This window comes from Podarcis bocagei (assembly GCF_964188305.1).
Source record: "Podarcis bocagei genome assembly, chromosome: Z".
Taxonomy (NCBI): Eukaryota; Metazoa; Chordata; class Lepidosauria; order Squamata; family Lacertidae; genus Podarcis; species Podarcis bocagei.
In genome coordinates, this window is record NC_138140.1 from 2,930,024 (window position 1) to 2,956,104 (window position 26,081).

A 26,081-nucleotide genomic window follows, 5' to 3' on the forward strand; every position below is an offset into this window, starting at 1 on the left:
AAAAATGAACCCACAAAACTCTGCACACCTCCCTTCAGACCCCAACAAGCTGGGACACGATCAAGACCGGGAATGGTTGGTGCCTCATCTTTCATTTTATGCTGATGGCCAAATTGGAAGAGGGTGAGCTTCTGTGTTGAAGACATACTTATCGAGGTTTATCAAGTCCACATCGTCAGAGAAGAGCAAGAAAAGATACTTGAGCGTTTCCCCAAGGAAAAAGCTTTCCATCTTGTCTCTTGGCTCCGGGTTGCTGGTGCTCTGGACGTTGTTGATGGACGTGTAGCCACCAGTGGGGACCTGGGCAGAAGGATCCCAAGAAAAGAAACCTGAGCATGGGACTGCTCCCTGCCTAGAGCCATTTGGTTATTGCTTGGCAAGTGTAATGACACACACACCTGCACCAGCCATTCCCCACCCCCTCCATGTTAATAATAATATAATAATAATAATAATTTATTATTTATACCCCGCCCATCTGGCTGGGTTTCCCCAGCCACTCTGGGCGGCTTCCAAAAGAATATTAAAATACTGTGATACATCAAACATTAAAAGCTTCCCTAAACTTAGGTTTAGGTTTCCAAATCCCAAGTTTCCTACGTCATGAGAAAAACTGGGGGAGGGTTGTGCACAGGAGGACAGCCTCCAAGAATGTCGTCTTTCCTGCACTGCCTGGTGTTATGCATATGACTGCCTTGAATGTTCTAAGCCAGCCTTCTTCAACCTGGTGTCCTCCAAGTGTTCCAGACTACAACTCATTTTGCTGGAGGCTGATGGGAGTCGCAGCCCAAAATGTCTGAAGGACACCAGGTTGGCAGAGGCTGGCCTGGACAGCTAACACAAGCTGGAAAAGTGAGGTGATAATCTTTAAAAACAAACGCCTTAAGAGCATCCCTACTGGATCATACCAAAGAACACATCAAGGCCAGCCACTTGCTTCCAACAGGGGTCAGCCAGTTGCCTCTAGGTAAAGTCCTCAAGCAGGGCATAAAGACAACAGGCTTTCTCTGCTGTTGCTCCTCAGCAAGTGGTCTTCAGAACTATGCTGCTTCTGAACATGGAGGCTTCATTTAGCCACTATGACTAATAGCCTCTGGATTTCTCATGCACACACACACACACACACACACACACAGCCTTTAAAGTTAATTAAGCTTGAGGCCTTCACATTTTGTGGCAGCAAATTCCACAAATCAGCTGTGCATCGTGTGAAGATGTGGACCAAGGCTGCCCAAGAACTTCCAAAGCGCACCCCCGAGATCTGCTTTACCCGTGTGTATTTATTGAAGCTCTGCAATATCTCCCAGCCCCAATCCTGGTACTTCTTATCACCAGTGAATCGATACAGGTAGAAAAGGCTCTCCACTGTCTCAGGGCGCAGAAGATTGTGCCTGTCCGCTGCCTGGGGTAGGGGGAAAAAATAAAGAATTATAGAAGAAGAAAGGGGCCATTTGTAGCCCCACATCCCTGAGGTGTGTGTGTGTGTGTGTGTGTTGGCCTCTCCTTCCTCCATTTTACCATATCCTTACTTTTCTTGATCCTAAATGTTTGCAATATACCTACTGAGCAGGTCCGTTTTTAAAATGTATCTATGCATGCCAGAGTATACGTCCCTAATAGGTGCTTGTAGCACAAAACAGCTAGTAGCTTGCTTATTTATTTTCTTAAGTTATTCATTTTATTGCATTTGTCACCTCATAACATTGTTCTCTTAGCTGGCCTTTTAATAAATAAGAAAACAACATGAATGCAAAGAAGTCAGGAAACCACAAAAGCAAAACTCAGTTGTACCCCGACACAGAGCTAAGAATCACAAGGCCCAGGTGACACCAGCTAACCGTTTAATAGGTCCCAGTTGAATAGAAAGCTTCTCATGGCATTAAAACACCACAAAAATGGTGCCAGGCAAGCTGCCCAGGGAAGACTTTCAAAGGCCCTCTCACTGGTACTTACCATGAAGTTGAACAGTTGCTAAGAGACTCAAAGCTACAAACTGGGACTCTCAGTGCAGGGAGAGAGCATCGCCCTCAGTGGCAGTGCGATCCTGGTGGGGTGCCATCATGGCTGCCCCCCCCGGCATGCACTGGGCACCCCACCCCTGCAGGGAGTGTGCCATGTCCCCAGGACACGTGCCAGCCTTGCCGCCACCTGCTCTCCACCCCCTGGTGCCAGAGATGCTCCGCCACTGTCTCATGTACAGGCATACCTCGGGTTACAGATACTTCAGGTTGCACATTTTTGGGTTGCACACTGCACTGAACCTGAAGTACCGGAACAGGTTACTTCCGGGTTTTGGGCGCATGCGCAGAAGTGCTAAATCGCACTTTGCGCATGCGCAGAAGTGCCGAATCACAACCTGTGCGTGCACAGACGTGGCGCTGCGGGTTACAAACGTGCCTCCCACACGGATCATGTTCGCAACCCGAGTGTCCACTGTATCTTCTCTCTAGATGGTCTTTAATAAAGCAGAACCTCTCAGTTTTAGACCACCCCACCCACCCCCAAAAAATAACAATATCGGAGTAATGCGGTTGTAAGAAGGACAGATGGAACACATGGGCCAACCGTCAAACCTTGTCCCACTTCTGCCTGCAACAGCAGCAACCAGAGGCTGAGCAGCCGTGCCCCTGCCTCAGGTTGCTTTCTGCCGCGCTTGTAAGTGGCGGTGCTGGGGGTGGGCCTTGGGCCTGTAAGCTTGCTGGGGTGGAGAGATGGGAGAGTGGAAACTTTGCTGAAGTCAAGTTGACACAGCAGTCCTGCTGCTTATAAAGGAAGGGGGTCCATGGAGGAAAAGGGTGTTAGATTCACTCAGGGCTGAGATCCCCCCCCCCCCACCTGCTGAGTTGCTCACCTTTATCTCCACATCCTTCCGGTCCTTTTGCGCATGCATGTTGAAGTGGACAATCTCTGGGCTCAGGCCCGTCTCCACTTGCGCATACATCTGGTAGCAGGTTTCTGCCAGCTCCACTGCCAAGGCCATGTGGTCCGCGGGGAGCCCATTGTGGGCACCAAGAGCTAGGGCTCCGGGCAAGAAGCAGACCAGGTGATCCTGCTCAGGAAACACGTGACAAGAGTTAGGAAGAACCAAATCTCTCTAGGAGTTTTCAAAGTCTATGCTGGGGCGGGGAGACTTCTCTGGCAATCTACCTGCAAGGAGCCCTGATACAGAACCAGAGGATGTTGAAAAGGGTTCTTGGGCATGTGCTCCATTTAGATGGGGTAACGGACAGGTCGACTGGGTCCCTGCATTTCAATGTGGGGTTTTTTTTTAACTATGTATACTGCTTTCCTGACAGTGCACTTGGGGGTGTAAATTAAAAATAAAGGCTTATGATCTTAATAGAGACAACCCAGAATGAAACGAGGATAGGGAGGGAAGAGGAAGAATGCTGCCAGACATGAGCTGAAGATTGTACCCTAGGACGCAGCCAACAGTTCCCTGTGGCTGTGCAATGGGCTGAGGAGTAAAGGCCCAACCGTTTTCATGGGAGCTACTCCTTGAATGAACCGGTGAAAAGTTTATGAGGTGCCCCAGAGCCTAGAAAAAGACAGATCTACAACACTAAGAGGGCACCCACCAAAATTTGATAGTGCATTGACAAATTCAGCTCGTTTTATCCAGTGGAATTGAATTTGGGGAATAGAAAGGAAAAATTTGGCTAGCAGTCCACACACACTCAGAACTATATCCCATTGTATTCAGTGGAGATCACAGTCAAGAAAGGATGTACAGGATTGCTGCCTAACTTTCATGAAAAAAGGAGGAGAGGTGCAAGCCTTTTACAAAGTCAAAGACCAGGACACCCTTACAGATAAAAAAGGGTGACGTCTGGTGGTTCAGGGAGGAGCAAAATGGAAAAAGGAATTGGACCTCTTTACAGAACAGAGCGGTCAAGAGAAAACAATGTTAACAAATAGCTCTCCCAGCCATGGAAAGCAAGCCCACCATTTTAGCGCTGAAGCGGCCATGAGCAAGTTCACCAACAAAAGTCAGTCTCCTTGGTTGCGATTTCCGGAGAAGGTGCATCTTCACCCCCTCGACACCCTTCACGTAATCTTCCAAAAGCCTGACAATTATAAACACACACACATCAGGAGGGCTTGGTTTTTTAAGCACTGTGACTGCTGTCAGCAGAGGCAGACAAGATACCACCCAGAGCCCTTTCACACTTCCAGCCTGTGTGACATTCACATTTACCTTGTGTGTGTCAATCTGTGAATGAACTGTCACAGGTCATAGAGCAAAATGGCTTTTTCAGAACAGGAAAAAAAATTAGTTTAAGACAGCCTTATGCAAACTGGCACCCTTCCAGATGCTTTGGACTACAACTCCCATCAGCCCCAGCTGCACTACTACCAGCTCTAGCATCATACAGTCATGCTGGCTGGGGATGATGGGAGCTGTAGTCCAAAGCATCCGAAGGGCACTAGGCTAGGGAAGTCTGGTTTAGGAGGATTATGAAATGCCTGGGGCAGTGGACAGATTTCCAACATGCTGTTGCATTTCCATCCAGGTCACTCAATAGTCTGCCTCCATACGGAAGGCACAGATCTTCAACAGGCCCCTTGATGCCCACCTATTCCCCACTTCCAGCAAGGTTCAATGTAATCTAGAGTTTAAAAAAAAGAAAGGAGGCGATGGGGGAAAGTAAAAAGGACTTACTCATTTTCTTTCTTCCCTCCCTGGATCCATTGCTTGAGCAGGTACTCATAGTAGCTGTCTGCTCGGGCTCCAAGAGTATAGACCCCCAAGTGGGTAAACTGCCCACTGTTGGTGTTGATGAACATAGGCACCAAGCCGTCGTTCTTGCCAGCAAGGGTGTGGACATGTTTCATCACCCCATCCACTGCTTTCTACATGTACAAACAAGGGAGACTCATTTGTACGCTTACACAACCCCCACCCCCCCAGGGAAAAGTACAAAAACAGATGGACTGAATTTCAAATTTTGATTTCTCAGAGACAAGCGAAAATGCAAGAACAGCCTTGCTGGACCAGGCCAAGAATCCATGCAGCCCAGCACCCTGCTTCCAATGGTGGCCAGCCAAGTGCCTCTCTCTCAGTGGCCGCAAGACTTCCTAGGCAACAGTTGCCTCCGGTTGCCCGTTCTCAGAATCCAATAGTTAGAGGTATACCAGGTCTAAACAAGAAGGCCTGCATTTGCTAGCTGGGCTAATAGGCATAGACAAGCCTGTTCTCCATGCTCATTTATTTTCCTGGCATAAACAGTAACTATTACCCTGCCAAAAGAGAAACTACTTTACACTGCATTTTAATAGAACCTTAAATCCTGCCGCATTGGTTACTGGAAGTACTGGGGGTGGTTTGGAATCGTTGGGATCATATCAGACAATTGTCTCTCCAACCCCTCCCTCCCACCTGTTCCATTCTGGGTGTCTTAGCTTAAGTGCCCGGGTCTATATAGCACAGGAATGATATATGTCCCAGAGGCTATTTATTCCCACTTCTGGCCTGCAAAAGTCAGGATGGCATGGACTGACATTCCCGTTTTCTGGCAAGAGATGGAAGGGGGTGGGACTAGATGGCCAACGGTCCCCCCCCCCCTGCATGCCATCAGAAAAGGAAGGAGAGAAGAGCTCACCAACAGCTATACCTGAAATTTCTCTTCCCCAGTAAGGCGCGAAAGCTCCCTGAACTCCAGCTGGATGCTGGTCACCTCTGCTACGGTGCTATCCGATGTCCAGCGAGGAGGATGCGCTGTGCCCCGACCAATGTTGACATCCGAAAATGGAATCTTAGATGGGGTGTTGAAGGCCGGCATGAGCCTGCTCCCAATATCTTTCTGAACAGTCGAGAATATGTGATATTGGCAGGGTGGGGTGGGGGAAGAGACAGGAGGAGGAGAGAGAACAGCCAATATCATTTTATTATTCACCATGAGCAAAAACCACTTTGATGAATCACAGAACTGTAGGGTTGGAAGGGCCCCAAAGGGTCATCTAGCCCAACCCCATGCAATGCAGGAATAAGCTAAATTGGCAGCTAAATCAGTCTTGCAAGGCATTGCCATGTTGCTGTTGGACTTGGGATTGCCACCTGGATCCGAGTGCTTCATTGAGTTTGTTTGCCTTGTGCAGGTTCAAACTTGCTATTATACAAGCCACCAGAGTTGGTTTGCTGTATGTACCAAAGGGGAATATTTCCAGTCATGCATTCAGTTAATAGGGCTGCCATCAGCCTGACCCACTGGACCTCACTGTCACACCTGACAAGGAAGGAAGGCACCTAATGCAATACAGAACTAGAGAGAGATAGTAGTCATGGGAGACTTCAACTTCCCTGATACCTGTTGGAACTCAAATTCTGCCATGAATGAAAGGTTCAACAAATTCCTCCATTGCCCCACTGACAATTTCATTTCCCAGAAGGTGGAAGAAGCAACACAGGGATCATCTGTTCTAGACCCGGCCCTCACCAACAGGAAGGAACTGATCAACAAAGTGGAAGTACTGGGAAACTTGGGAGGAAGTGATCATGTCCTCTTGGGTTTCATGATACAGAGGCAAGGGAAAGTTGAGTGTAGTTGGACATGCACTCTGGACTTTAAGAAGGCCAGTTTCGAAAAGCTGAAGGAGCTACTGGGTGAGATCCCATGGTCAGAAATACTCAAAGAGAAGGGAGACCAACATGGATAGGAGTTTCTAAACGGAGAAATATCGAAGGCCCAAATGCAGACAATACCAACAAGAAAGAAAAGTGGGAGGCATCTAAGGAAAGCAGTGTGGTTGCAAAAGGAGCTTACAGATGAGCTGAGAGTTAAGAAATGGAAGAATTGGGCAATCACAAAGGAGGGGTAAACAAGAGTAGCCAACAGTTGCAGAGTGAAGGTCAGGCTGGCTAAAGCTCAGAATGAGCTCAGGCTTGTGAGAGAGATGATGATGATGATGATGATGATTAATGTTTATTCTGCTATGTCTGAAGCCAGAGGAAAACAAGCAAATTGTAGGTCCTCTAAGTAGGGAAGGCGGAGAAATGCTACTGGGTGACAAAGAGAAGGCGGAACTACTCAGTACCTACTTTGCCTCTGTCTTCACACAAATGGAAAGTGATGCCCAACCTGGTGATAACAGAATAAATGATGCAAATAGAGAGCTGCAGCCCAAGATAAGAAGAGAGGTAGTAAGGGAACACCTAGGTACTTTAATTGATTTCAGATCTCCAAGGCCTGATGAGTTGCACCCAAGGGAACTAAAGGAGATTGCGGATGTAAATTCAGAGCCTTTGTTTATGATCTTTGAAAAATCTTGGAGAACAGGTGAGGTCCCTACAGAGTGGAGGAAGGCAAATGTCTCCAAAAATGGGGGGAAATAAGACCTAGGTAACTACAGACCAAGAAGATCAAACGTATCCATTCTGAAGGAAATCAGCCCTGAGCGTTCACTGGAAGGACAGATCCTGAAGCTGAGACTCCAATACTTTGGCCACCTCATGAGAAGAGAAGACTCCCTAGAAAAGACCCTGATGTTGGGAAAGATGGAGGGCACCAGGAGAAGGGGACGACAGAGGACGAGATGGTGGGACAGTGTTCTCGAAGCTACGAACATGAGTTTGACCAAACTGCGGGAGGCAGTGGAAGACAGGAGTGCCTGGCGTGCTCTGGTCCAGGGGGTCACGAAGAGTCGGACACGACTAAACAACAACAAAACTACCGACCGGTGAGCTTGACAATGATACCAGGAAAGGTCCTATAACAGATAATTCAACAGTTGGTCTGTGAGCATGTAGAAAAGGATGCTGTGATTACTAAGATTTTGCATGGGTTTCTCAAAACAAGTCATGCTAGATGAATCACATTTATTTGATGAGAGTCACAAGCTTGATGGATCAGAGGAACGCTGTGGACATAGTGTATCTTGATTTCAGTAAGAGTGCTGACAAAGTCCCCCATGATATTCTTGCGAGAATGCTGATAAAATGTGGGTTGAATGAGGTAACTGTGAAGTGAATTTGTATCTGGTTGACTGACTGAATCCAAAGAGTTCTCATTAGTGCTTCCTCGTCATCCTGAAGAACAGGGACAGGAAGGGTGCTGCAGGGTTCTGTCCTGGGCTCATTGTTGTTCAGTGTCTTTATTAACAATGACTAGGACTAAGGAATTGAGGGGATGGTAATCAAATTTGCAGATGACACCAACCTGGGAGGGGTAGCTAATTCTGCAGAATACAGAATTGTAATTCAAATGACCTTATAACAGATTGCAGAACTGGGCCCAAACTAACAAAGTGAATTTCAATAAAGACAAATGTAAGGTTCTGCACTTAGGCAGGAAGAACAAGGTGCACTAATATAAGACGGGACACCTGGCTTGCTAGCAGTACACGTGAAAATGACCTAGGGATCATAAATTTAATGTGAGTCAACAGCGTGATGCAGCAGCAAAAGAAGCCATCACGATTCTAGGCTGCATCAACAAAGGTAGTGTTCAGATGAAGGGAAGTACTAGTCCCACTCCATTCTGCCTTGGTCAGACCACACCTCAAATACTGTGTCCAGTTCTGGGCACCAAATTTAAGGAGGATGTTGACAAGCTGGAAGGTGTGGAGAGGAGGGCAACCAAGATGATCAAGGGTCTGGAAACCAAACCTTATGAGGAACCGTTGAAGGAGCTGGGTAGGTTTAGCCTGGAAAATAGGAGACTGAGAGGAGGTATGACAATCATCTTCAAATATATTAAGAGCTGTCACAAGGAAACAAGCTTGTTTTTTCCTGATCTGGAGATTAGGACTCGAACCAATGGCTTTCAAGGAGGTTGGATGGCCATCTTTCATGGATGCTTTAGATGAGATTCCTGCATTGCAGGGGGTTGGCTAGATGACCCTAGGGGTCTCTTCCAACTCTACAATTCTATAATGCGGTCAGCAGCTATGTGCTCGCTGCCTTTCATGGAAAGCTATCTACCATCTCCTGTCTTGCCCTGGAGAATCCCCCACAATCCCTGTCATGCCATTTCAGAACTACTGAGCTAGCCAGCCTTGGAGATCGGGCCCTCCATCACGAAGCCTGTTTTCTGAAGGGGGCAGGGGCATTCTGGGGCTGCCAAAGCCAGTACTGACTTGCTGGGGTCCAAAGAGCTGCTTCAGAAGGACCTAAGGGCTCATGCCTGACATTTTAGAACAGACCCACACCCCCTCTATATTACGCAATGTTACCAAGGGCTTTTGACATTTCCCTCAGTTTCAAACACAGCTTGCCTTTAAACAAGGCAAGGGTAGGGGGAGAGGGTAGCTATTCAAGAAGCAAAAGTGAACAACTCTTTCAGGGATATCAAAGAAGCTAAGTGGTTTGCTGCATCCAAGCTCAGCAACCAAACAGAATGTCACTAATGCTCATCTTTTGCTTGACAGCTAGATCTGCCACGGGTGGGCTGCTCTGAAGTGTCACTGGGAGGAGAACAAGCAAAGCAATATTCTCCAGACTCAGGTACTGGACTGCAGCTCCCATCGTGCCTGACCACTGGCCGTTTCAGTCCACAACATCTGGAGGGCACCAGGTTGGGGGAGGCTGCCCTTGAGGGTCTCCCTCATGACATCCACAGCACACAAAAGGATTTCCCCAATCCTTGGATTTGCAGAGCCCTTTATCAGCAAGTGTCCTCCTGGCTCTCACTGGATTGAGAACTCGAACTCAGAGTGTAGTCTCTGTCAATATCTTCAATGCTCAAATCAGTGTGGTACAAAACAGGGTTCAAAGAAACAACAGGTGCTATGTCTGGCTAAGCAAATGAAGACAAGCACAAACACAACCTGGTTCCAGTTATGTGGGATTTTCATTGTTACGTTTTTTTACATTAACATACACCAAATACAATGCATTAAACATCGACTTCCCTTCCCCGCTTTCCATGGCTTCTTTTAACTTTCCCTTGCTGTTTCATATTCCATTCACTCTGTATCCTATTTTATCCATTTTATCTCAACGTAATTTATACTGCTGAAATTTACTCTAAACCTGCTAATGTTTGAATTTGTTTACAATGATTCTTCATATATTCAATAAACGTTTTCCAGTCTTCCTTGAATACCCTTTCTTCCTGATGAGTGCCTAACCTCTCCTAAGAGGAGGATGAGCTGGAGTGGACTCTGGTGGTGCAGCAGAGGTGTCAGGATCAGAGGTGAGACTGGCACTGGAGCTGGGGGTTGTGGAGTAGATGCAGCACTCCCAGGTGACGTGGGAAGGGGACAGAGCAGAGTGCTGGGAGGCTACACCACCGGGACCCTCCCCAAGATTGGATTCCAGCTTCTCAAGGCCCAGGCACAGCCTGTCTCCCCAGGGTCACCAGCAGGCAGCTCCTCCAACACCCCAACCCTCTCCTGGTCTGACCGCTCTCTCTACAATTTCTCTATGGGACTCATGACAAGGTGGCAGAGGTGGGTATGGAAAACATCCAATTAGCCACTGTAAACAGACACTGGTTTTAAACTGGCTTCCCTCAGTTTTCAGTTCCACAGGGCTGCTACTTTCTCAAGAGTGCCAAAAATGTTCAGACATTATTGCGGGAATTTGGCGGCGGCAGCAGTGGGGTGGGGGACATTGGTTGTTGTTGGACTGCAAGATCGCAGGGCTACTTACAGCTTTTTCTAGGAAGAGGTTGTCCCCTGTGAGGTGGTAAGTGCTCAACAGGCCCCCAAGGATCCGAATGGCGCTCTCAAATAGGTTGACGTCCACATTCTTGTTGAAGTTGAGGTCAGTGGCAACCCACTTCCTTGCTTCTTTGAACTCTGCATTGGGGAAGGGAGTCAAGAGACTGTCAACGGAAACCCTGGACCAAGGTTTTCTGGGCTGTTGGGGAAGGAAAGACTCAGGAAAGCCCCCCACCCTCATTCTTAAGGCCACATCTGGGAGTGGCTCCTGCCCACCTGGATGTCAGGTGAAAGAGCAGCCGCCGCCCCCCCCCCAAGCTGCTGAAGACAGGTTTCCTTTGTTGGCCTAGGAGCAGGAGAAGCTGCCTTTATGCCCATTCATGAAATGGGTCCATCTAATCCAGTGCTGCCTACTCTAACTGGCAACAGCTGTCGAGCTTTTCATGCAGAAAAGTGTACTTGCCATCACTTGTCACCTGGACCCTTTTAACTGGAGATGATGCCAGTGCCTTCTGCATCTGCAGAGCGTGCTCCGCGGCAGCTATGGCCCCTGCCCAATATAGCTCTCTACCATTCATGCCTGTGGAAGTGAGTGGGGGTAGGGGGCAGGTGATGCTCTCCACAGCAGACATGGTTAACCTGGGGCTGGGGGCCCAAACTAAATCCCCTCCCCCAAACAAAAGACAAAAAAGAAAATCTTCTGCAGCTACAGCAAAGTGTGCTAATATTCAAGGTAATGTGCCAGCTCTGGAAGAAAGGTTCTTGCTCCTCAGATAACACTGGCGGAACAAGCGAAACAATGGAAAGGAGGGCATTGCCTCACTCCGAATGTGCCCATTTGACCACTCTGATCTGCAGATCTGCCACTGTTGCAGATGCCACGTAATACCTGTTCTGCAGCTGCAATAAATCATTCTTCTGGCACAGCAATACCTGCTCTCTGGAACTCCCTGTCTATTGGCATCAGGCAAGTGCCTTCACTGTATTTTTTTCTGCTTAAAACATTTTTGTTTGAGCAAGCCTATGAAGACACATAAAAGCAGGCATGTTTTAAATCTCTTCTTTCTGTTTACTGACTTTGCTCTTATAAATGCTTTTCATTATTTGCTTTTAATTGTCTTACTGGTGATTTCAACACTTCCCATAAACCACTCAAGAGGTTCTGCTCCGATGAAGTGGTATAGACATTTGGTAAAATAAATCAAGTAAATGAGGCCAAGTAAAAAAGCTGACATGGGAGAAATGGGGCAGACCTTCTTTCAAGCCCATGATCCACATGGTGTCCAGGGCATCAATGAGTGTTAGGCCAAGGCCAAACCATTCGCTGAACGACTTAGAGATGGGCTTCAGCTCGTCGTGGCCCCAGGCAAACTCCTTGTAGCCTTTCCAAGCGTGGCGGAATGCTTCTATCACTGCCATCTGGCGCTCATTGAGAGGTACTAAAATCAGAAAGCAAAAGAACTCAGCTGTAGGACACAGGAACTTAGCTGCTGGGACCAGCTCTCTGGGTTCTGTTTAGGCAAGGGCCCCCTCTGACATTGCATGATTCGCCTACTCTAGTCAACTACCAAACTGTTTTTTCCCCATTTATCAAACTTATTAGTTAAGCGTATAGTTAACACTGTTATTATTTATAAGGCAATTTAATTTTTTTGCTTTTTCATAAGTGTTTCGTTAGACAATATATTAATATATTATACAATCCCCTTATTTTTCCCCCTTCCCTTGTTGTTGTGTGTGTATTTATTTTTAGTGCAAGTTGTTTGGAGACTGTCAGGGGACAAGTGACTAATAAGTTTGATAATTTTTTGAGGGGGGAGGGGAAATTAACAATTCAGAATGTGAAACCATGGACTGAAGCTGGCTTACAAACAATGGCTTGTGCAACCATGATTTCCCATTACTTTTTGAATGCAATGTACTGGCATGAACCTGGTTTTTTTCCAGCACCCCTCCCCAGACGCTCACATGGCCAGAGATGTGAGGCAAGAGCCATTAGAAACGTGAAATCAGCATTAGGCAAAATTAGGCATGGTTGCTTTGTTTATCCACAAGACTGATCCTAGTTTGTTCCAACAAACCATGGCTAAAACAAAACCATAAAGGTAAAGGGACCCCTGACCATTAGGTCCAGTCATGGCCGACTCTGGGGTTGCGGCACTCATCTCGCTTTATTGGCCGAGGGAGCCGGCGTACAGCTTCCGGGTCATGTGGCCAGCATGACTAAGCCGCTTCTGGCGAATGAGAGCAGCACACGGAAACGCCGTTTACCTTCCTGCTGGAGTGGTACCTATTTATCTACTTGCACTTTGATGTGCTTTCAAACTGCAAGGTTGGCAGGAACAGGGACCGAGCAACGGGAGCTCACCCCTTCGCGGGGATTCGAACCGCTGACCTTCTGATCGGCAAGTCCTAGGCTCTGTGGTTTAACCCACAGCGCCATGAGTGTTAAAAAAGGTTAAAATAAACAATATTTGAATGTTACATGCAGCCATACTGTCTGAAACAAAGGGGAAATGGCAGGAAGAAAGCTTGGGCCCACATCTTCACTAATATGTCAGATAAACTAAAGAATGGAAATTGAAAAGTGTTTGTGAAGGACTGAGCTAGTGAAGGTTGGAATGTGAAGGCTGTGTTCACAACAGAACCGTGAGAGAAGAACAAAGTAGCACATAAGCAGGAACTTGAAGAAGAAAAGTAGTTTGGATTTGATATCCCGCTTTATCACTACCCAAAGGAGTCTCAAAGCAGCTAACATTCTCCTTTCCCTTCCTCCCCCACAACAAACACTCTGTGAGGTGAGTGGGGCTGAGAGACTTCTGTGTGACTAGGCCAAGGTCACCCAGCAGCTGCATGTGGAGGAGCGGAGACACGAACCCGGTTCACCAGATTACGAGTTATCCACTACACCACACTTGTTATTATAAACTGTTGTAGGAGAAGAGATAAGGAAGTTAGAAGCCTGTTGCCATCTCTTGTAGAAGCTGACAGAAGTTAGAAGGTGGAAGTTATTGCCATATATGGACAGACCTGACCCTTTGTTTGTAACTGTATACCTGCTTGTGCTTCTTTCATATTTGGTGTGCCGCCCCCCATACTACTTGCTGGATGAGACTGTGATGCATCGGCCCTGCAACACCTAAATAAACATCCTATTTTACTGATGACTGGCACCTGGATTCTATTGACCGTTCCAAGCAGCCCAGGGTATCAGGCTTGAACCTGGATATTTCCCCAACAGTCTCTGAACCCAACAGACATGTCTGTTTCAGACCTGTCTGTTTTGTGTAGCAGTAACCAGCAACTGCCTGCATGGCAGGAATAAGCTTTGACCTCACCAGAGATGGGGGTTCCCCTTGACTCATTACCTGGCTCTTTAGTATCTTCGGATTCCACAGGCAAGGGCCTGTCTGGTTCCTTTATTTTGTTGGAAGGAGGTTCTGTGCCCTGGTCCGGCTCAATAACTGCTCCTCTCCAGCTGCAAAAAGAGAACTATTCAAGGAAAACTGTCTGGGTTCTGCTGTCACAGCAACGTCAGAAAGATGCACAACAAAGGCTCAATCAAGGATTGGGGTGCTGCATACCCAAATATAGGTGCTCCTCTTTTCCCGGGGGTGCAGATTTCTCCACACAAAAGTCTCTTAAATGGTTCTCCCTTACTGCCCCTTATGCCCAGAATACTCCCAGGTCTCTGTGGTGCCAGCGTGTAGCTTCTCCTTAGTCTCAGAACTTAACCCCCAGCTGAACTGAAGCCCAGGCATCTGTCACTAGATGTTTTCCATGTTAGTTTCACATCTCCATTCCTGCTGCTCCTGCGGTTGTCTCTCCTAAAGAGTCGAAATGTGTGTTATAACTTTCTTGCAACCAAGCAATGCTCCTCCAGCCAACTACCTGATGACGGACTTCTCCGTTTTTTGTTCTTTACCAGCCTGGCCAGCTTCTCCCTCCTCCTTGACTGCCTCATCTGGGAAGTTCAACCTCGAGTCTCTCCATGGTGGCCTGATCTGCAGGTTAGGAGGTCCCCGCCGGACAGGAAGCTGCTTCGGAGGTTTCTAAGGAAATGGAGTAGAGGAAGAAAACAATGACTTCCCACCTTCCCATACACACCTACACATACCTGTAAAAAGCCACTTGCTTTGTCACCTTTGGCAGACAAGACTGGGAAGGAAGGGGAGACTTGGCTCGATGCCCATGTCTGTGACCATATCTGCAGGGCTGGGATAAACTGAAACTGCCCCCACCTTCAGCTCTCCCCTTTCATCTGTTGACAGGGAACTGAATCCAGCTATTTCCTAGTTTCTCAGGACAGGAAGCCCCACTGAGTCCTGGCCTCATTACTAGCCTCCATTTGCTTCTTTAAGATGAGAGGCTTCTCTCATCAGGTCAGAAGAAAACAGGCCAGTAATAGTGATGCCACTGTTGCAGGAATTTATGTATAGGTTGGGGGGGGGGTTGCCCCTCCAGCAGATATCATGCACATGCAGCCCACTACCAAAATCAGCACAATCACCTTTGTGGCTTTTGTGATTTGTCCCCACAAAACACTTCATCACAGTTTCTTCCTCTCTATTCAAAGGGCCTCTGAAGCACAATACCAAATGTAACAATTCACTGATAAATGTATCTATGTACTGGCTCACTGGGAAAACTTCAGAAATTCATCTAGACATGTGAGCTCAGCTACGCAGCAGCCCTTCTGCCTGAGTGATAATTCCTGGCATCCTGATACCTGAGTGCCAGACAGGTAGCCATTCCAGAAATAACAAACCCAGAGGAAGACAAACGGGTGTGATTAACTTGGCTGGGAAACAGGGAAATGTAAATATCTCTTTTGTTACACTTGATGGGTGTTTGGTGGAGAGCAAGGGGAACCATGGGGCAGGGTCCAGGATGCTCAGATTATTGCCACCAGACCTCCCCTTTCATGATGTAACCGTGATGTATGAGAGATGCAGTTTGGGGGTGGGTGTAACATGGGGATTAGCAGCTAATAAAAGTTTGGGTTCTCTTTTGTTCGGGGTGTCCATCTTGTTCCACCTTGTGGCAGGTGTGAGTCCAGTCGCGACAGTCTTCAATCAAGACCAAGCCTACTGGCTTCTGTTTTGCTCTGGTATTCCTGGCTGGTGCCCTTGTTTTTTGTCCAAGGGAGCCCTCAGATTTCTCCGTTAACACCACCTACTGCCATGAAAAGGATCTGAAGCTCTTTGAGGGTCCCCTTGCCTGGAAGTACAGGCAAGACTGGAAAATGGAATGTGCCTCCCACGAAAAGGGATGAAGCATGAAGCCATTTGCACAGCCCTGCCTCCAAAGCAAAAGAGAGTCATAATTGCACCACCCAATGAGACAGGAGAGGGTGCTTGCCCCCCGCCCCAGCAATCCGGCCAAACCTCAGACACAGGGAAAATTCAGGACATAGACCACTTCTCTCGCCCAATTTGCCAGAGAGGTGGTATCCCAAGTGGACCTGCGCTTCCTTCAGCAGCAACCTCTGACCACAATAGGTGGACACACCAGTGGCCCAGGGCTTGAGACAGGGCTGCCACCCAAAGAGACTTGCTTATATGAGTGGTAAGCATGCAAGACTTCGTCAGCAACCTGCAAAAGACACAAGGTGGAGTCCTCGGCTGGGAGTCAAAGATTAAAGATGTGAAGCAATCATACAGGGCATTTCGTAAACCTCAGTCTCCTTTCTGAGAAACAAAGGTGCTGGCAGAGAAGACTAGTTACGAGTCTGGCATTTCCTCAGATTAATGATTAATCAAGTTGTGTTCCAGACAGCTTTGAGAAGACAGGAAATGGTAGAAGACAAATGAAAGCCACCCTCTCCTGTTCTTCCTTTGTGGTAAAGGTAAAGGGACCCCTGACCATTAGGTCCAGTCGTGGCCGACTCTGGGGTTGCGGCACTCATCTCGCTTTATTGGCAGAGGGAGCCGGCGTACAGCTCCGGCCAGCATGACTAAGCCGCTTCTGGCGAACCAGAGCAGCGCATGGAAATGCCGTTTACCTTCCCGCCAGAGCAGTACCTACCTATTTATCTACTTGCACTTTGACGTGCTTTCAAGCTGCTAGGTTGGCAGGAGCAGGGACTGAGAAACGGGAGCTCACCCCGTCGCGGGGATTCAAACTGCCAACCTTCTGATCGGCAAGCCCAAGAGGCTCAGTGGTTTAGACCACAGCGCCACCCGCGTCCCTTTCCTTTGTGGTAGGGTTGTTGTATTTTAGGTACTCATAAGAACCTAAGAAGAGCCCGCTGGATCAAGCCAATTGCCCATCTAGTCCATCATCCTGTTCTTACAGTGGCCAACCAGGTGACCTAAAGGGAAACCAACAAGCAGGATCTGGGCGCAAGAGCCCACTCCCCTTCTGCGGCATCTAGCAACTGGTATTCAGAAGAATTACTGCTTCACTGGATGACCCCGAGTTCTAGTGTCATGAGAAAAGGAAGAAAAACTTCTCTCTATCTGTGCCGTGTATGATTTTGTAAACGTCTATCGTGTCACCTCTTACCCGCTGCAAGCAGGATTTGAGCACAGGAGAACTCTCCTCCACCCTTGTAGCTTGCAGCAACCAGCATTTAGAAAATTTGTTGTATCCAACTGTGGAGGCAGAGCATAGCTGTTGCGGCTAGTAGCTAATGATAGCCTTATCCTCCATGAATTTGTCTAATCCTCTTTTTAATCCATCCAAGCTCGTGGGAAGCACTTCCTCCTGTGGGAGCTAGTTCCAAAGTTTAACTGCCAGAGGTGCATGCTCTAGTTCAGTGTTTCCCAACCGGTGTTCCGCGGCACACTAGTGTGCCGTGAGACATCGGCTGGTGTGCCGTGGGAGGGAGGCGGGCGAGTCGGGCGGCGAGAGGCGGCGGCGGCGAGGATCCGCGTCGAGCCGGGGGCGGCTCCGCGGTGGTGGTGCCGAGCGGCGGGGCAGCGCGCGCAAAAGGGAGGAGCGCGAGACAGCAGAGGAGGAGGAGGCCGGCATGTCCGGGCAGCAGCAGCAACAACAGCAGCAGCAACTCCCGCCGCCGCCCCCTCCTCCGCCCGCTATCGCCGCCACCACCACAACAGCCGCCGCCGCCTCAGCTGCCCTCGCTCTGCTGCCTCCTCCCACCCCGGCAAGGGGGAGGGAAAAAACTTTCGCTTTTGTGCGTCCCTCCCAGCGTGACGCTGCGCGCTGACGTCACGGGGCGGGGCTTTAATGGTGGTGTGCCGCGAGATTTTTTTCCGGCTAACAGGTGTGCCGTTGCCCAAAAACGTTTGGGAAACACTGCTCTAGTTATCTCCTGCTTGGACTACTGCAATGCGCTACCTTTGAAGGTGATCCGGAAACTACAACTAATCCAGAACGCAGCAGCTAGACTGGTGACTGGGAGCGGCCGCCGAGACCACATAACACCAGTCTTGAAAGACCTACATTGGCTCCCAGTACGTTTCCAAGCACAATTCAAAGTGTTGGTGTTGACCTTTAAAGCCCTAAACGGCCTTGGTCCAGTATATCTGAAGGAGCGTCTCCACCCCCATCGTTCTGCCCAGACACTGAGGTCCAGCTCCGAGGGCCTTCTGGCGGTTCCCTCACTGTGAGAAGCCAAGCTACAGGGAACCAGGCAGAGGGCCTTCTCGGTAGTGGCGCCCGCCCTGTGGAACACCCTCCCATCAGATGTCAAAGAGATAAACAACTACCTGACATTCAGAAGACATCTGAAGGCAGCCCTGTTCAGTTTTTAGTGTGTGACATTTTAGTGTATTTTTGGTCTTTGTTGGAAGCCGCCCAGAGTGGCTGGGGAAACCCAGCCAGATGGGCAGGGTACAAGTGATAAATTTATTATTATTATTATTATTATTATTATTATTATTATTATTATTATTATTATTATTATTATTATTAGCTGCATGAAAAAGTACTTTATTTTCTCTTCCTCAATCTTCCAACATTTAGTTTCACTGGATGTCCATGAGTTCCAGCGGTATGGGAGAAATAAAACTTTCCTGTATCCCCTTTCTCCAAGCCATGCATCGTTTTATAATCATTCATCATGTCACCTCTTACTCACCTTTTCAAAAGGAAGCATTACTAAAGGAAGTCCAATGTAAAATACACATTTTAAACAGCACAATTCGCCAAATAATAAAATATTGCCATACGCTTAGATACAGAGGGTGCTTGCTGTGTGTTAGGCTGCTACCCCCCAACCCTCTAGATTCCAAAAAAGACATTGGGGAGAGAATTACTTGAAGTGAAAAATCCCCCTGATTGGCATCAGCGTTTTGTGGAATTGGAAGAACTGCCTGATTTGCTGGCTTCAACCCAGGGACCTCCATATAAGTCTTTTGTTCCTCTGAAGCTCTGCTGGTTAGACCTGGAAAGAGAAATTAACTGCAGTGAATGCCACCTGATGCAACATAATGAAATGAATGTCCAAGACTCCTGGTAAGATCTCATCCAGTTAAACATGTTTACATGCTGGCTTCAGGCTTACCAGAACAATAAACAAAACCATGGAAACCAAATCATTGCGCCCTGTCCAATGTATCTTGCTCCCACAAGAAAAATCACCCAGCAAGAAGAACTGGCATAATTTCTTTTTTCCTTACAAATTAGCCCAAAGAGCTGAGACTGGGTTTGATCTTTCGATTCATTCATCATTGCAGTCAGGGCTGATGACAGGGCAGCAGGTGCAGCTGGGGCCCGGCAGTCCAGAGGGGGGACTCACTAACTTGAACATGTTTTATGTAACATATTAACAAAATATGTATTTCATCTTCAAAGCACGCACAATTCCAAAATAATAGCTTGCAAACTTTTGCAGTGAACTAAGCATCAACAGTAAGTTAGCTCCATCAGCAGAGCAAGAGACTCTTAATCCAATGGTTGCGAGTTTGAGCCTGCACTGCAGGGGGCTGGACTAGATGACCCTTGTGGCCCCTTCCACCTCTATGATTCCCCCCCCCCCATTGCCATTTCTATATATTCTATTAACTTTGTCTGCCATTCTCCCTTTGTTGGTATTTTATCTTCCCTCTATCTACCATCCATGCAGCTGTAGTAGCATACATAAAAAGAGATTTGTGGTCCCTGGGTATATTTTCATCTGTTATGCCTAAAAGAAAAGCTTCTGGGGTTTTAAACATTTTTTGCAACTCATCATTTCCCAGAAGTTTTTAACCTTTTCGTATGTCAACCATATATGATAAAATGTGCCTTCTTTTTCTTTACATTTCCAACAACTATCAGTTTCAGTTTTATACATCTTAGCTAATTTACTTGGCGTTAAATACCACCTATAGATCATTTTCATATGGTTTTCCTTCAGTGTGAAACATGCAGTAAATTTTAGATCTTTTTTCCATAATTTCCATAATTTCTATATCATGCCCTTTATCCCTTGCCCAATGGATCATATATTTTTTAACCCATTTTACCAATTCATTTACCCAACAAATTTTACCAATTCATCTTTTGTCTCCCATTCTAATAGTAGTTTATACATTTTATAAATTATTTTTCTTTACTATCAATAATCTCTCTTTCAAATTGTGAACTTTGGGCCGAAAAACCCCTTCTTTTGTCCAGTTTTAACACATCATTTATTTGATGATACTGTAACCAATCCATCACCACTTGTCCGAGTCCCTCCTTTTTAAAATCTTACTACTTCTGAAAAGTCAAAGAATTCTCTATAAGTTGCCCAGTGTCCTTCCATGTTACACCAACGCTATGATTCTATGATTTCTGAGTATTTCCAACCGTCTACGAACATTCGCTTCTACGCTTTGACAATATGACAGCACAGTCTCATCTCACGATGTGGGTTTTCGTAAGTGAACACCATGCGAATACAGTCATACCTCATGTTACGTTTGCTTCATGATACAATTTTTCAGGTTGCGTCCCGCAGCAACCCGGAAGTACTGGAAAGGGTTACTTCCAGGTTTCGCTGCTCGCGCATGCATGCAAAATGACATCATGTGCATGCACAGAAGCAGCAAATCACGACCCGCATGTGCGCAGACGTGGGTTGCGTTCTTTTCAGGTTGCGAACAGGTCTCCGGAACGGATCCCGTTTGAAGTACAAGTTGAATGTTTCAAGTGTTTGACTAGTTCAGCAATGATCGTGTAGATGCTTATATGCTTATACTACTGATATAAGTCATTAGGATCTTAACATTCTCAGCAGGTACAAAACATCACATTTATTATTGACACCCAAATGAGATCATGAATTTGTTTTACATCCCATGTAAATACTTTCTAGCCAATATGCCCTTGATTAGGGAGGCCTGGAATGGGGTGGGGATTTTCACCGTGGTCTAAACTTGCATTCAGCACCACTGATTACAGTAACACAAAAGAAGCAGAACAGCCTCTGAAAATAAGCAAAGATGCCCTTAATTTTTCTCCAGTGGTTGCTGCTTTAAAACTGGCCTCCCACCAATGAAGGGCCTCTTCCTTTTGCATACAGAACCCTCTCTGTGTATAGAACTTTCCAAACCTCTCCTGAGTTTAGGATGAAAGCTTTAGTTGCTTTTTAAAAATTACAAATCTGCAACCTTGCTAAACTGCAGAAAAGCTAAGTAAGTGAAATAGACCTACTTTTCCAGGGTTCGGACATGTTTGCGTAAGTGATGACTCCGCAGACAGCCAGAAAGGCGAACAGGAAGAGGATCAAGCTCCGCTGGAGGCGGGACAGCTGCTTCCATTTCTGAGATTGAAACAATAGAGAGAGAGATCAGAAATGCAAATAACTGCGCTATTTATATAGCAATAAATAAATAATGCCAAAAACTCACAAGTCTGAATCAGAAAAGAACCCTAGCTCATGACATGCATGCATTGACACCACAGGTCTCCGTGTGAGTTTTCACAAGCTGCACTAAACACTTCCCAGTTTGTATCTCCCTTTTCACTCTACACAGAAAAGCAAGGATGATTCTCTGAAGCAATTATGTAGACTGTGTTCCTTTACCACATATGAAACTTTATAATAAGGGTGGGCAGACTTCAGCTTTGCTGGATCCACTTTGCTTTTTTACTGGAACCCCAAGATCGACCATATCAAAAAACAAAATCTTAGAATGAAAGACTTCTGAGCCCAGGAACTTCTTATGAGCACCAGAACTGAGCAGAGCACACAGCCCTTCTACATAAAATATCCTCTCTGGGTTCCCGCCTCCCCAGTTTTCAGTATTTCAGCAATATTTGGGGTAAATTTGTTGATGCCATTGTTAGGAACACAGGATCTTGCAACATTTAGTGAGTATTATAATAAAGGAAGAAAAACTTTTCTCTATCCACTTTTTTCATACCAAGCATCATTTTATAAACTCCTATCTTGCCACCTCTTATTGGCTTTTTTTCTAAATTAAAAAGTCCCAAATGCTGCAAACTTCCCTCATCGGAAAGTCACTCCACCCCCAACCCCCCCCAACTGATAATTTTGGTTGCCCTCCAACTCTACAATAACATTTTTGTGGTAAGGCAACCAGAACTGTATGCAGTAAATTTTAAGCAACTGGGAGTGAGAAATCATTCTTGGTGTTCTTCAGATTACCCAGAGATCTAGCAGTGGATCCCAATCTACCTACAGATCCTGACTTATTTTCTGCCCCACTCTGCTCTATAGTATAATACAGTACATACACACACCCACCCTTCTAGAAGGACTTAAAATCTGAAATTTAACTGTTGGGAGGGAGGCGGGAAGGGGAAAGGAACAAACTGCAAGCAAAAACAGTTAAACAACTTAAATTGTGCTGTGACTGTGGAGAAAAAGTTAGAGCAGATGACCAGTCCTGCTGGCTCAGACTGACCAATCCAAGACTCGGTTCCAACAGAGACCAGCCAGAAGCCTCCTGGAAAGTCCGAAACAGGAAATACAACAGCCTCCCTGGCCTCTCTCTGTTGTATGCCTCCAGCATCTCCTCCAGCTTCTGAACACAGATCCTAAGTAAAAACCACTGATATAGTTCCATAAAGAAGTAAGAAGAATCCAGCTGAATGACACGAAAGGTCCACCTAGTGCGACATCCTGCTTCCAACAGCGGCCAGCCAGATATTTCCAGAAAGCCCACAAGCAGGGCAGGAGGGCAAGAACCCCCTCCCTCTGGCACTCAAGATGCACACTGCCTCTGAGCATGGAGGGTCTATGCAGCCACCATAGCTATTCCGCTACGGAGGGATTAGAAAAGAGAGTTTATAAAGGGGAGCAACATGAACCTTCCTTGTCCCACGCGCCTCCACAACTGCCCTGATTTCACTGCACTTGGACACCTCCCTCTCTTGTCAGCATCTTGCCTAAAACAAAAACAAAAAATGCCAGAGATTTCTCTTACGTACAGCACAGCTCATGAGATCTGGATCAAGGCCGCTTCTTGACTTTTTCATGGCTTAACAGCAACAGCTGTCTGAGGAAAACACAGAGCCAGTTCTCTGTTCAAAGTTTCTTTCTCGAAAAGGAAGCTGCCAGGGCTAATGCCACCTCTCTGTTTCCTGTCGCACCCCAGAGGTCTGTCTTTTGTTGTTGTGATGATTCAGTGGGGAGAGAAAGGCACCCTGCCTACACCTTGAAGGTACAGCACCTGCTGCCAGCATCATGAACTGATGCAAGTTGCTTTGGAGAATAAATGTTGGTCTGAAAATCAAGGGGAGGGGGGAGAATAAATAGGAGAAAAGCCAATCAATGACTACCAATTGTGATGGCTGTATTGAGCCACCAGATTTCAGAGGCAGCATGGCTCTGAGTATCAGTTGCTAGGAAGCAACAATGGGAGAGGGGAGTTGTATTTATGCCTCACATGTGGACTTGGGTAAGTGGCTGGCTACTGGGGGAAGAGGGTGCTTGACCTGACAGGCCCCCTCTGGACTGATTGAATTATCAGAAGAACATAGGAGGAGCTGGGCTGGAACACCTGTGTTCAGAATACTAGATACTAGCAGCATCAAACTTGGGGGGACGACGACGTGCCTTTAAGGCTTCCTCCAAGGCTTCGGGGGGGGGGCATCTGATTGACCACTGAGGGAAGCAGGATCCTGGACTCCATGGACATTTGTTCATATACCTATCTTTAAAAGCTGGAAGGAACCCAGCAGGGGCAGGAGTCTATTAATCTAAAATGAAAACTCCAGGTTTGTTTTCAAAACATGTTGGAATTGATATTCTTATAAATTGTTACTAATAGTCCAGTTTCCTGCACCTATGGGACTCTTCCTGTTCTTTTTATAACCCTGCCCTTTGAAGGAACAAAGGTAAACACACCAACATTTACTATCCATAATATTACCCTTAAAAAAACCCCCATTCAATCAACCATTACAATAAACATCTTAAGGCAGCCCTGTTCAGGGAAGTTTTTAATCTGTGATATTTTACTGTATTTTTGGTTTCTATGGAAGCCGCCCAGAGTGGCTGGGGAAACCCAGCCAGATGGGCGGGGTACAAATAATAAATTATTATTATTATTATTATTATACAGTGGTACCTCTGGATGCGAATGGGATCCATTCCGGAGCCCCGTTCACATCCTGAAGCGAACACAACCCACATCTGCATGTGCGCGGGTTGTGATTTGCCGCTTCTGCGCATAACATCATTTTGAGCGTCTGCGCATGCACGAGTGGTGAAACCCGGAAGTAATGCATTCTGTTACTTCTGGGTTGCGGTGGAGCGCAACCCGAAAATGCTCAACCCGAAGCTGCTTCAACCCAACGTATGACTGTAACAACAACAACAACAACGGGAAGGAGAGCAAGCAGAATCCACCCCAGCCCCTCCTCCAGCTGCACTCTTCCACACCCTTTCCCCACAAGGTGATTGACAGCTGGTGTTGATGTAGTGATTAGGAGATCAAGCTAGGACAGGGGTCTGCAACTCGCGGCTCCAGAGCCGCATGTGGCTCTTTTACACCTTTGCTGCGGCTCCGGGGCAGATACTAGCGAGGGGAGGAGGCACATTGTGCGCCCCGACACTCCCCACTGTGGCGGGCGCTGTACTGGCTGTGACGTCGCATGGGGGCGGTGCATGCGTTAGTCACGCACCGTCCCAACATCACCTTCCCGGTTTTGCGGCTCCCAGGTTTTTTTCCTTCGGAAACGGGTCCAAGTGGCTCTTTTTGTCTTAAAGGTTGCAGACCCCTGAGCTAGGACCTCAGAGACCAAGGTTCAAATCCACACTCACTCATGAAGCTCACCGGGTGGCTTTGGGACAGTCACTGCACCTTGGCCTAACCTACCCCACAGGGTTGCTGTGGGGATTAAATGAGGAAGTGGATCACACTGCATGCTTTATTATGGCACTCAGAACCATGTACCTTGAGCTCCTTGGAGGAGAAGGTGGGATATGAAAGCAATCAATCATTCAGTCATTCTGCAACAGTACATATGATTCAGAAAAGTGAGACAGAAATCCAACCAGTGCAGCTAATGCAACCATTTCAGACTGCAGGGAAGGGGTCAGAGGAAGTTCCTGCCTTTCTCACCTGGCCCTACAACTAAATCTAAAGGGCTGTCATATGGAAGAGGGAGCAAACTTGTTTTCTCCAGCTCCAGAGGGGAGGACTTGAACCCATGGATTCCAGTTACAAAAAGGGAGATTCCGACCAAACATCAGGAAGAACTTTCTGTGACAGTAACAGCTGTTTCGACAGTGGAACTACCTCCCTCGGGAGGTGGTGGACTCTGCGTGGTCATCTGTCCTGCAGGGGGCCCGGCTGCAGGGGGCCCGGCTGGATAACCCTCGGGGTCCCTTCTATGACTCTCAGCTGCTCCATTTGGGTTGGATTGGTGAGGTTGGAGAGGGAGAGTAATAGGCACCCTAAGGACTATGGCTATGCAATGCCCACCCTGGGGGCTTCCTGGCTTGCCAAGGCTTGACGCATGCGCCCTGCGCGGCACTTCCCACCCCGGCCTGAGGAGGGCAGAGCGCTGCGGCCCTTATTGCCTCTCCGCGCACCTCACCACCAGCCCCGACTCTATGGCTTCTCCCCTCACCCGCCAGCAGGAGCGCCTCCGCCAGGCCTTGCTGTTGTTGTAGCCGCCGACGGCGGCCGCCGCTGCGTCGAGCGCTCCGCCGGGGCTGAGGGTCACGGTGATGAAGTCCCGCCTGGTGGAGGGTGGCAGCGGCGTCGAAGAGGAGGCGGCGGAGGAGTACATGGCGGCGCGGGCAATGGCCCCTCAGGATCCGCGAGCCGCTCCTCCGCCGGCTGCCATGGTGTGTTTTTTTCTCGCGTCCGCCCAGCCCGTAGAGATGACGGCGCAGAGCGGCCGCTTCCGCGTCTGCGCTCTCCCTCCCTCGTCCGCGGGTGGGTGGGGAGGAAAGCTCTATGGTCATCTCCTTAGCAACAGCGCCCAGGGAGTGCCTGGGAAAAAGGCCGCGGAGCCTTTCTCTATTCCCCTGCGGTGAAAGGGTTAAAAGTCTTTTGCTCCGCCAGCAAAAGACTGTTTGCCATGGCCAATAAATCACAAGCGCCTTTTTAAAAGGGCATTGCTGTTTT

At 47.6% G+C, this 26,081-nt stretch overlaps 1 protein-coding gene across 2 annotated transcripts; it reads right to left on the bottom strand.

Annotated features, from left to right (window-relative positions):
- Window positions 1–75: 75 nt before the first annotated feature.
- Window positions 76–25,832, bottom strand: MAN1B1 (mannosidase alpha class 1B member 1). 2 transcript variants are annotated; one of them, XM_081179733.1, is made up of 13 exons: window positions 25,579–25,831; window positions 21,187–21,295; window positions 18,825–18,952; window positions 14,494–14,654; window positions 13,971–14,080; window positions 11,856–12,041; window positions 10,592–10,740; window positions 5,616–5,804; window positions 4,664–4,854; window positions 3,947–4,067; window positions 2,852–3,049; window positions 1,271–1,402; window positions 76–300 (listed from the first exon to the last, which is right to left on the bottom strand). In XM_081179733.1, exons 1-13 carry the CDS (start codon window positions 25,738–25,740, stop codon window positions 97–99), a joined length of 2,040 nt encoding a protein of 679 aa, XP_081035859.1. In that variant the 5' UTR covers window positions 25,741–25,831; the 3' UTR covers window positions 76–96. The 2 variants fall into 2 exon arrangements, with proteins under 2 accessions (XP_081035859.1, XP_081035860.1); XM_081179734.1 differs by lacking the exons at window positions 3,947–4,067; window positions 4,664–4,854 and having other exon boundaries at window positions 25,579–25,832.
- Between the last annotated feature and the right edge of the window lie 249 nt (window positions 25,833–26,081).